At 33.1% G+C, this 11,386-nt stretch overlaps 1 protein-coding gene across 1 annotated transcript; it reads left to right on the top strand.

Moving 5' to 3' along the window:
* Positions 1-7,593, top strand: ABCG47 (ABC transporter G family member 47). Its single transcript, XM_004247794.5, has 20 exons — positions 1-509; positions 1,347-1,467; positions 2,114-2,287; positions 2,366-2,525; positions 2,601-2,677; positions 2,773-2,826; positions 2,920-3,312; positions 3,410-3,691; positions 3,784-4,100; positions 4,179-4,339; positions 4,421-4,524; positions 4,607-4,763; positions 4,843-5,039; positions 5,128-5,457; positions 5,542-5,832; positions 5,904-5,987; positions 6,084-6,445; positions 6,560-6,731; positions 6,828-7,082; positions 7,170-7,593. Exons 1-20 carry the CDS (start codon positions 169-171, stop codon positions 7,422-7,424), a joined length of 4,287 nt encoding a protein of 1,428 aa, XP_004247842.1. The 5' UTR covers positions 1-168; the 3' UTR covers positions 7,425-7,593.
* Positions 7,594-11,386: the final 3,793 nt, after the last annotated feature.

The raw sequence follows: 11,386 nt of genomic DNA on the forward strand, positions 1-11,386 counted from the left end.
CTCAATATTCCATTTTCTTGCTTCTATATAACACCTTTACATTTAACATGAAAACTCCAAACTCAATAAGAAAAAATATAAACTTCATTTCATAACATATTAATATAACAACAACTATATTGATCAATTAGTATAAGTTCAATTATTTTTTTAAAATTTAGTTCCAATATGGAGCCATTAGATTTAAGTAATTTACGCGGTCGTAGTATTAGAGGAAGTATGAGAGAAAATAGTAATTCGATATGGAGAAATAATGGAGTTGAAGTATTTTCAAGATCAAATCGAGACGAAGACGATGAAGAGGCATTAAAATGGGCAGCACTTGAAAAATTACCAACTTATGATAGATTAAGAAAAGGTATATTGTTTGGATCACAAGGTGTTACTGCTCAAGTTGATGTTGATGATCTTGGTGTTTCACAAAGAAAAAGTTTACTCGAAAGACTTGTTAAAGTTGCTGATGAAGATAATGAAAAGTTCTTGTTGAAACTCAAAAACAGGATTGACAGGTACTTATTTTTTTAAATTTTTGTATGCAGTATAAAGAATTTTTACGCGATCACAGACAGTGTTATTGATACTTGATATTTGGTTTTACTTGAACATAGAGTCAAGAGTTTATTTTACTAAAAAATTGAAAATTTAATTATAGTGGTTTGCTAAAATGGATAAGTATAAAAGGGAAAATATGTTGTACAAATAAAATGAAATGAAAGTGATTTTTTTTTTTGAAAAAAAAAATATTAATTCATGTGATGTAATTTTCATTTAATATGTTCAAGAAAGGCATAATACACGTATTGACTTCAAATTATAATTTTGACCTCCAACTTTCATTATGTACAAACAGACATTTTAACTATCCAATTTTTAAATAAATAAACACATGAGTCCTACATGGCAAAATACACGTAGGACACCACGTACAACAAAAAAAGACATGTAGGATGACATGTGTGTCTATTTGTTCAACATTATACAAGTTTAAGTGTCTACTTGTGCACACCCAAAGTTAAACAGCATAAATCTGATTCGAAGCAAAGTTAACAGACATATTTATGTATTATGCGTTTAAAAAATAATGATATATTTTTTTTTATATTTAGAAAAAATTATATGGGATAATTTAGTCACACAAAATTTCAGAAGTATTTTTTTAAAATTTCTTTTTTGACTATGCGTTCAGTTAAAACTCGTCGTATAAATTGATATACAAAGAGTATTAACTTGTTATAATACCCTAATAACCAAAAAAAATTTTTATACGGTCGATGTATACGAGTAAAACATAATATATCTTTGGTGCTAATTTTTCTAACTTTTATTTTTAATGATAAAAAAAACAGGGTTGGAATTGATTTTCCATCAATAGAAGTGAGATTTGAGCATTTGAATATTGAGGCAGATGCATATGTTGGAAGCAGAGCTTTGCCTACTTTTACAAACTTCATTTCTAACTTCATTGAGGTAAAAAAAAAAAAATTGATTTATATTGTGTATAACTATATATTATCACATATAGGAGTACTTATGTTTTAGTGTTTGTTTCAATGAAAAAAAAAAAGATTGTTTGATTCAAGAGTCGTATGGCTCTTGAATTGTCGGAGTTGATTTCTCATATAGTCACTTAATTAACTGTTATTATCTTGTAAAATTACTTTTCTTTATTGACTTTCTAAGCTAATAACTGTTAGTTGAGTGATCATTTGAGAAATCAACCTGAATTGATGGCAATCTTATAATCTTAAAAGTTGTCTACTTTTCGCCCCGGTGATTTCTTAGTATGGTAGAATCATCGATGAAGAAGAGATATAAGTTCAAATATACCTCAAGAACAATGTGAAATGGTCATTTCTATCATTTTTCGATTAAAATCAGGCGATTTTTGTGGTGCTAATTGTTTCCATTAGTGGAAAGGGGCAAATGTAGGCAAAAGTAGACAATTTCGCATACTTTAGGAGTAAATTTGAACCTTTAAGAACAGCAATAATAAATGTGATAATGATCAATCTCGAAGATATTAGTAAATTATACGTTCTTCATTTGCAGTGTGATTTTATATAAGTGTTCTGAAAAATTAACATTTGTTGTTGTTGTTTGTTGTCTTATAAAGAGCTTATTGGATTCAATTCACATCACTCCATCGAAAAAACGTTCAGTTACCATTCTCAAGGATGTTAGTGGCTACGTCAAGCCCTGTCGAATGACTCTTCTTTTAGGACCTCCTGGTTCTGGAAAAACAACTTTGTTACTTGCGTTGGCTGGAAAACTCGATTCTGATCTAAGGGTAAGAATTTAAAACAACTTATAATTTTAGATTCGAATACATATAAGACTAAAGTTTATAATGATATGATAAAATCAGGTTACTGGAAAGGTGACGTATAACGGACATGAATTACATGAATTTGTGCCACAAAGAACAGCGGCTTATATTAGCCAACATGATTTACACATTGGAGAAATGACTGTCAGAGAAACTTTGGAGTTCTCCGCAAGATGTCAAGGAGTTGGTTCACGTTATGGTTAGTTCTATTTTTCTAGTTCTGTTTATTAGTTTTGTTCGCGTTACTGACTATCTTTCTTGAATTATGTTTTAGAAATGTTGGCTGAACTATCGAGAAGAGAGAAAGCAGCTAATATCAAACCGGATGTTGATATTGACATGTTCATGAAGGTAAGACTGGAAAAACGATTTTAATTTCTCTTAACTGATAAACGTTTGTGCTATGACCGAATAATTAATATTACTATTGATGAATGGAAATGCAGGCTATATCAACAGAAGGACAAGAATCCAAAGTGATTACAGACTATATTCTTAAGGTAATTTTCATTTTTTCCAATTGTTTTTCATATGTTCGAGCTATTGAAAGGTTGGAGAAGTTATTCATTTGTCTGTAAATTCTGTTTTTTCAGATACTTGGACTGGATATTTGCGCGGATACTATGGTAGGAGATCAAATGATAAGGGGTATTTCGGGAGGACAGAAGAAGCGTGTCACTACTGGTGAAATGATTGTCGGACCGTCTAAAGCCCTTTTCATGGATGAAATTTCAACTGGACTTGACAGTTCCACAACTTACTCCATTGTGAATTCCCTAAAGCAATCTGTTCAAATCTTGAAAGGAACAGCTCTGATTTCTCTCTTGCAGCCTGCTCCCGAGACTTACAACTTGTTTGATGATATCATTTTGCTATCAGATGGATACATTGTTTATCAGGGTCCTCGAGAGGACGTGCTCGAGTTCTTTGAATCCATGGGATTCAAATGCCCTGACAGAAAAGGCGTGGCCGATTTCTTGCAAGAAGTATGTTTTATAAGAAACAAGGATATTAAAGTTTTCGAAACGTTGATGCAGTGTTCAGTTCTAAGTTCTAACGTGGAATGTTTCGAACTTCTTGCAGGTGACATCTAAGAAGGATCAACAGCAGTATTGGGTAAGGAGGGATGAGCCTTACAGATTTATCACATCGAAAGAATTTGCTGAGGCGTATCAGTCTTTCCATGTTGGGAGAAAAGTAAGCAATGAGCTTTCAACTGCATTTGACAAGAGCAAAAGCCACCCTGCTGCTTTGACCACTGAAAAGTATGGTATCGGAAAGAAACAGCTTTTGAAGGTTTGCACAGAAAGAGAATTCCTGCTAATGCAGCGGAACTCGTTTGTTTACATCTTCAAATTCTTTCAGGTGAACTACTTGGTCTATTCTTATATCGATTTATGTCATAGTTTTGTCATATCCATGTGAAAATCGCTAATCGTCTCTTTGTTTATCCTCAGCTCATGGTCATTGCACTTATGACAATGACCATATTTTTTCGAACTGAGATGCCTCGGGATACTGCAACAGATGGAGGAATATATGCTGGTGCTCTCTTTTTTACGGTTGTTATGCTTATGTTTAATGGTTTGTCGGAGCTCCCTTTGGCACTCTACAAGCTTCCGGTCTTCTACAAACAAAGGGACTTTCTCTTCTATCCTTCATGGGCTTATGCAATCCCTTCATGGATCCTAAAAATCCCTGTAACTTTTCTTGAAGTTGGGATGTGGACGTTCCTCACGTATTATGTCATTGGATTCGATCCTAATGTTGGAAGGTATGTGAAGAAAGACTATATGGTGTAATCGTTCTCATAACATCACAAATATATATTGATCTGCTTTTGTTTCCGCAGATTTTTCAAACAATTTTTGCTACTCGTACTAGTAAACCAGATGGCATCAGGATTGTTCCGATTTATCGCAGCAGTTGGAAGGACCATGGGAGTTGCTAGCACATTTGGAGCATGTGCTCTTCTTTTACAATTTGCATTGGGTGGTTTCGCCCTTGCACGAAGTAAGTTTCGTGCTTTAAGTATTTATGGTAGCTCTTGTGTTGTTCATATGCTTACTTTTCTCTTATCTCCGAATGTTGTAGCTGATGTGAAGGACTGGTGGATTTGGGGATACTGGACGTCACCACTCATGTACTCGGTGAATGCAATTCTTGTGAATGAATTTGATGGAGAAAAGTGGAAACATGTAAGTTTGTGTACATAACGCGGCCTGTAACTTTTTTTTATTATTCACCTATGAATCCTGAAATGACCTCACACTGAAACAGACTGCCCCAAATGGGACTGAGCCACTTGGACCTTCGGTGGTGAGATCTCGAGGATTCTTTCCCGATGCATATTGGTACTGGATAGGTATAGGGGCACTTGCTGGATTCACAATTCTGTTTAACATCGCCTACAGTCTTGCTCTCGTTTATCTTAACCGTGAGTATCTTGAGTTTCTTCATCGATATATCCATAAATAAAAAGATGACATGTACTAACATGGAATGAGTATCTGCAGCATTTGGAAAGCCACAAGCTACGATTTCAGAAGAGGGTGAGAACAACGAAAGTAGTGGATCATCGTCCCAGATAACTAGCACAACAGAAGGAGATTCTGTCGATGAGAATCAGAATAAGAAGAAGGGCATGGTTCTTCCATTTGAACCCCATTCCATCACCTTTGATGAAGTTGTATACTCCGTTGACATGCCTCCGGTAAGTAATGAAAAATTACTAGTATCATAAACCGATGCTTTAACTTCCCTTAAAACGAAATGTGACTCGATTTTTTGACAACTTGCAGGAAATGAGAGAGCAGGGTAGCAGTGATAGATTGGTACTTTTGAAGGGTGTTAGTGGAGCTTTCAGGCCAGGTGTTCTCACAGCTTTGATGGGAGTTAGTGGGGCCGGTAAAACAACGTTGATGGATGTCTTGGCTGGAAGGAAAACCGGAGGTTACATTGACGGGAGCATCAAGATATCTGGATATCCCAAGAAGCAAGAAACTTTTGCACGTATTTCTGGATACTGTGAACAGAATGACATCCATTCACCTTATGTTACAGTTCACGAGTCCTTGGTTTACTCGGCTTGGCTGCGTTTACCTCAAGACGTTGATGAACACAAAAGAATGGTAAGTTCCCCTTATATCATTCTGTTTCCTTCCCTAATGAGAATTTATTGTACTGATCATCTTATACGGGTTATCCCATTTCAGATGTTTGTTGAGGAAGTTATGGATCTTGTCGAGCTTACACCACTAAGATCAGCCTTAGTCGGGTTGCCAGGAGTCAATGGTCTGTCAACTGAGCAACGTAAAAGGTTGACGATTGCTGTTGAACTAGTAGCAAACCCCTCGATCATTTTCATGGACGAACCAACTTCAGGGTTAGATGCAAGAGCTGCTGCAATTGTGATGAGAGCTGTTAGGAACACTGTTGATACAGGAAGAACCGTTGTTTGTACCATTCATCAGCCTAGCATTGACATTTTTGAGGCTTTTGATGAGGTAAAATGTAACACCTTTTACGTCTAATTCCCTCGAGATACCAAGATACTAATACAAACATGTCATTACAGTTGTTTCTAATGAAACGAGGAGGACAAGAGATATACGTTGGTCCATTGGGTCGCGAATCATGCCATTTGATTAAATATTTTGAGGCAAGTTAGTTTTCTTTCGAAATTGGAAAAGTATGTTCCTTTTACTGATTTTAGATAATCAAGTACTGATCGAGCTTATTTTCACCGTGAATTCAGTCCATGCCCGGTGTTGGCAAAATAGAGGAAGGTTACAATCCAGCAACTTGGATGTTAGAAGTCACATCTTCATCTCAAGAAATGTCATTAGGGGTCGATTTCACCGAATTATACAAGAACTCAGACCTCTGCAGGAGGAACAAAGCCTTGATTACGGAACTAAGTGTGCCACGACCAGGCACAAGTGACCTGCATTTTGAAAACCAATTCTCACAGCCATTTTGGGTCCAATGTATGGCTTGCTTATGGAAGCAACACTGGTCGTATTGGCGTAATCCGGCTTACACTGCAGTCAGATTTCTCTTCACTACGTTCATAGCACTCATGTTCGGGTCAATGTTCTGGGATCTCGGTACCAAAGTGTAAGTACTATAACACGAAAAAAATGAAATAAGAAGACAAACTTTCAACTTTTAACTTAAACAAATGCTAAGAAAGTCTCATTTTGCTTCTTTATTTTTTGGTTCCGATTACAGGAGTAGGCCTCAAGATCTAACCAACGCGATGGGATCTATGTACGCTGCTGTTCTCTTCCTCGGTGTACAAAATGCATCATCAGTTCAGCCTGTTGTATCGGTTGAACGTACTGTATTCTACAGAGAAAAAGCTGCCGGGATGTACTCTGCCATACCATATGCCTTTGCACAAGTAAGTAGCTAGACGAACAATGAAAATTTTTCGTATTAAAACTTCAAAAAACCATTCACATTTATTTACGAAAACTTCAATGTTTTTTTCGTGCAGGTTTTTATTGAAATTCCTTATGTATTTGTACAAGCTGTTGTCTATGGTCTCATTGTCTACTCTATGATTGGATTCGAATGGACCGTAGCAAAATTCTTTTGGTACTTTTTCTTCATGTTCTTCACTTTCCTATACTTCACCTTCTTTGGCATGATGACTGTGGCTATTACCCCGAATCAAAACGTTGCTTCCATTGTCGCTGGATTCTTCTATACAGTATGGAATCTCTTCTCAGGATTCATCGTTCCACGACCTGTAAGTTCGTCTATAACATATACACATAGTTGAGTTTTTTGTCATTTTCGTTTACAACTGATCATTTTCCCCTGACTAAAAAAACAGCGTATTCCCATATGGTGGAGATGGTACTACTGGGCGTGCCCTGTTGCCTGGACGTTGTATGGTTTGATTGCATCGCAGTTTGCAGACCTTCAAGATATCGTCAATGGCCAAACTGTGGAAGAATACTTGAGAAATGACTACGGAATTAAGCACGATTTTCTCGGTGTTGTTGCAGGCGTGATCGTTGCATTTGCTGTTGTTTTCGCCTTCACATTTGCTTTGGGAATCAAGGCATTCAATTTTCAGAGAAGATAGAAAAGTGTGTTTATATAGTTTGTGTTGAATAAGGTTTTATGAACTTTTTAGATTACTGAATACTTATCTTGTTAATCTTTCTGAATTCCCAGTTTCTGTTGTAATTGTCATATTCATGATTTTTTTTTGTGGAAATATATATACAATTTTATTTAATGGTTGCTTCAAAGTATTGTCCATGTTGGGAGCACTTGAAAATTTCCAATTCAAACTTGTACTTTAAATTTTGGGAAAATGCACAAGTACACTCTTAGACTATAACTGAAATCTCTCTTAGCAAAAACTAAGGTTCTATTAATCTCTGAACTTACTTTTTTTTTTAATTTTATGCATCTTTGTGACTTACGTAGCATTTGAATACCTCCCACGCGCTTCAATATATATATATATATATATATAAACAAAGTGTTAAAACTCTTTTACTTTTTGGTAAATCAAGAAACAAAATCCTAAACTAACTTGGTATAATAAATGTGTAGTCCTAATTGCCTTATACTATTATATCTAATAATTATATTGACGATTGGATTTTGTTTCTTGATTTATCAAAAAGTAAAAAGAGTTTTAACGCTTTGTTTGTTTGAATCATTGTTATTCATTGTTTTATAATGTATTGTGTTCTCATGTACTGTATTATATGGTAGATACAATGTTTGGCTAAAATGTATTGTTTGTTGTTGTTATTGTAATTTATAAATTTATTAAAATTATCATTAAGTAATAATGGGAACACACCAAATGGGTTGTTCCATAAAACATGGATTTTCATTGTTTCGTAACAACCAAATAACTTATTTTTAATAAAATAAAAATAATTATAATAAAGAAAATTGGAAATTGAATCAAAAGTTGTATATATTCACCCAAATATAAGATGAGAAACAACTATTACATAATAGACTGAATAAAATTTAAAAAATTGTTACCTAATTAACTATAAGGCATAAGAAGAGTCAACTTGATATTTCAAAATAATCCCAGGGAATCTTCAAAAAAAAAAACTAAACTCTCAACATATAAAGGTTTGAAATTTAGTATACTCATTTTTTCGCACATTATATTCTATAAATCGAATAACGATAATACTAGAATTTGCAATCTTTAATAAGGCCGGGAAAAAAATAAATTTGAAATTTCTAATTAATCAAACGAAATATATTTCAACAATATAACGTGTATCCCTTCTATTGTTTTTCACATTTATCAACAACACATAAGACCTTGTAATCCTCAGCCACAACATCATAGGCAAAACCATAAATTGTTCTTACATTACAGCAATCCTTTTTTTTGCAACTTTTAAATAACTACTAATTGATCCTTCAATATATACGACTTTAATTGAATAGTTATAAAATCTATTTCCATTAGCAATGTAAAAAAGAAATTCTTTTGACGATTATATGATCTACGTAGATGGGAATTAATGAAGTAATGATCATCGATGAAACAAACATGATTTGCATGTAATTTTGAATCGTAAAAGAGATTTGACAGGAAGATCTAAGAGAATGGAATTGATAATATCAATAGGCATTTTTGGAACTCACAAGAGTTCTCAATTATTTTTATTTTATGTATAAAATATAATAGTATAACTATTAGGACTCTACATTTATTTTACCAAGTTAGTTTAGGAGACTTATCGAAAATAGAATTATTTAATATTTACTTCGTATTGGTCTTACAATAATTTGTGGGCAAAGGATAATAATCAGATATTTTAAAGGTAAAATTTTCATTTATCCTTTATAAGTTTATAATTATAAAAATCTAAAATGATACAATCGTTGATATATTAAACTAATGCACGCGATACATTAATCAGATGCGCGAGATACTTTAATTATTAAGTAAGATGCACAACATTTTATACATGATACACTAATCTGATGCGCGAGATACATTAGCATGATGCGCGAGATACATTAAATATTTGATGCGCGAGATACATTAATCTGATGTGTGAAAATGAGGGATTTTAAAAATTTGTAAAACTAATAGGGTTTATGGTAATAAGAGAGCTCAAACGTGAAATTTTAGTCATTTATCCGTAATTTTTTCATATGCTAAATAAAACAGTTTTTTGTGCCGTAAAAAATATTTCACACATAAATTATTCAAGAAATCTCACATATAAAAAACAATTACATAATAGATTAATGAAAATCAAAAGGCAATAATACTAGAAAAATTAGAAATCACTATCTTAACTATAAGAAAACTAAACTTATTATTTCTAATTAATCCCACGGAATCTTCAAAGAAACTAAACTTTCAACGTATAAAGGTCCTATTTTAACCCCTAATGGAACTTTTTTCAATTTAAATTCAATATATTCATTTTTTCTCACATTATACTCAAGAAATCGACCATCATTTTTTCTATATTGTAATATATTTCCATTCTCCTTAACACAAAAGACATTACCTAAGTACCATTGATCATGAGGATCCCCATACAAAATAGGTAACTTCATGATGTTATTCCATGCTTTTCCATCTTTTTCGAGTGGCCAAATTGATATTTCCTCGTTAATATCCGTCATAACATATGCGCGAGTCCGAAGCCTAAAGGGTAAAAAATGTTAACAAAAATTCTAAAACGGTATATGAAATTTCTTTTAAACCAAAAGGGCAAAATCGCTCGCGAAGTAGCGATTTTGTCCATTCGAAAAAACAAAATCGCTGCTATAGCAGCGATTTTATTAAATTTGATTTTTTTTTAAAAAAATAAAATTAAAACAAAATCGCTCCCGAGGGAGCGATTTTCAATTTTCAAAATTTTTTTTATACCTTTTTAAGTAAGTCGCTGCTTATGCAGCGACATTACCTTAATTTTTTATTTTTTTTTTTGCTTTTTTTATTTAAAAAAGTTTAAATGAAAAAAATATTTTTTTAAAATTACATTGCTGCAATTTTTAATTATTTCTTTTTTAATTTTTAAAAATTAAATCACTAAAAAAAATGGCAGCGATTTATTTATTTTTTTTAAAAAAAAATATTAATTAAAAATCATTGCTTTGGCAGCTATTTGATTTAAAAAATTGATTTAAACTTTTTTTATAAAAAAAAAAACAAAAAGTATTAATTAAAAAAAATTATACACAAGTCGCTGCCTAAGCAGCGACATATCAAAAAAATATTAAAAAAAAATTTTTATTTTGAAAATCGCTCCCGAGGGAGCGATTTTGTTATAATTTTTTTTTTAATAAAAAGCAAATTTAACAAATCGCTGCTATAGCAGCGATTTTGCTTTTTTCAGTGGACAAAATCGCTACTTCGCGAGCGATTTTGCCCTTTTGGTTAAAAAGAAATTTCATATACTGTTTTGGAATTTTTGTTAACATTTTTTACCCTTTAGGCTCCGGACTCACATATGCGCGATTACCCATGCACATAATTTCACAAGTTCACCACATTTACTCGGCATGGGTGTTACAATAAATTTTTCATCTGCTACGTGTAAAGATATAACCATTTGTTCAGATTTGGATGAAATCGAAGTAGTCATCATGTGAATGACACCGTTTAATGAAACTGGATCATTTTTTACGTACAACGATAAATCACTACTAGGAAGGGGGAAAATATCTTGAATTATTTTCCACGATTGATTTTTAACTGAATAAATTCCAACAACGTAACGTGGATGCATTGTATTACTTTGAAGTTGTAATACTATACATAAGACCTTGTAATCCTCCGCCACAAAATCATAAGCAAAACCGAATATCGGCCTAACGAAATAATTCATGAAATAAGTCATATGTTGCAACATATATAACACGTTGGAATCCGTTTGTATTTTCGAATGACGGGATTCCATAATATTGTGCCAGTGAAAGAATCATGAATAAAGAACAAACCATTGCATGAAATCACTTTTAAATAACCAATGTGTCTACATAATATTGGGATATTCGGGTGCTTCATCAATGCAACTTTGGAATCAGCGCTAA

The sequence above is a fragment of the Solanum lycopersicum genome, chromosome 9 (assembly GCF_036512215.1).
Source record: "Solanum lycopersicum chromosome 9, SLM_r2.1".
NCBI lineage: Eukaryota > Viridiplantae > Streptophyta > Magnoliopsida > Solanales > Solanaceae > Solanum > Solanum lycopersicum.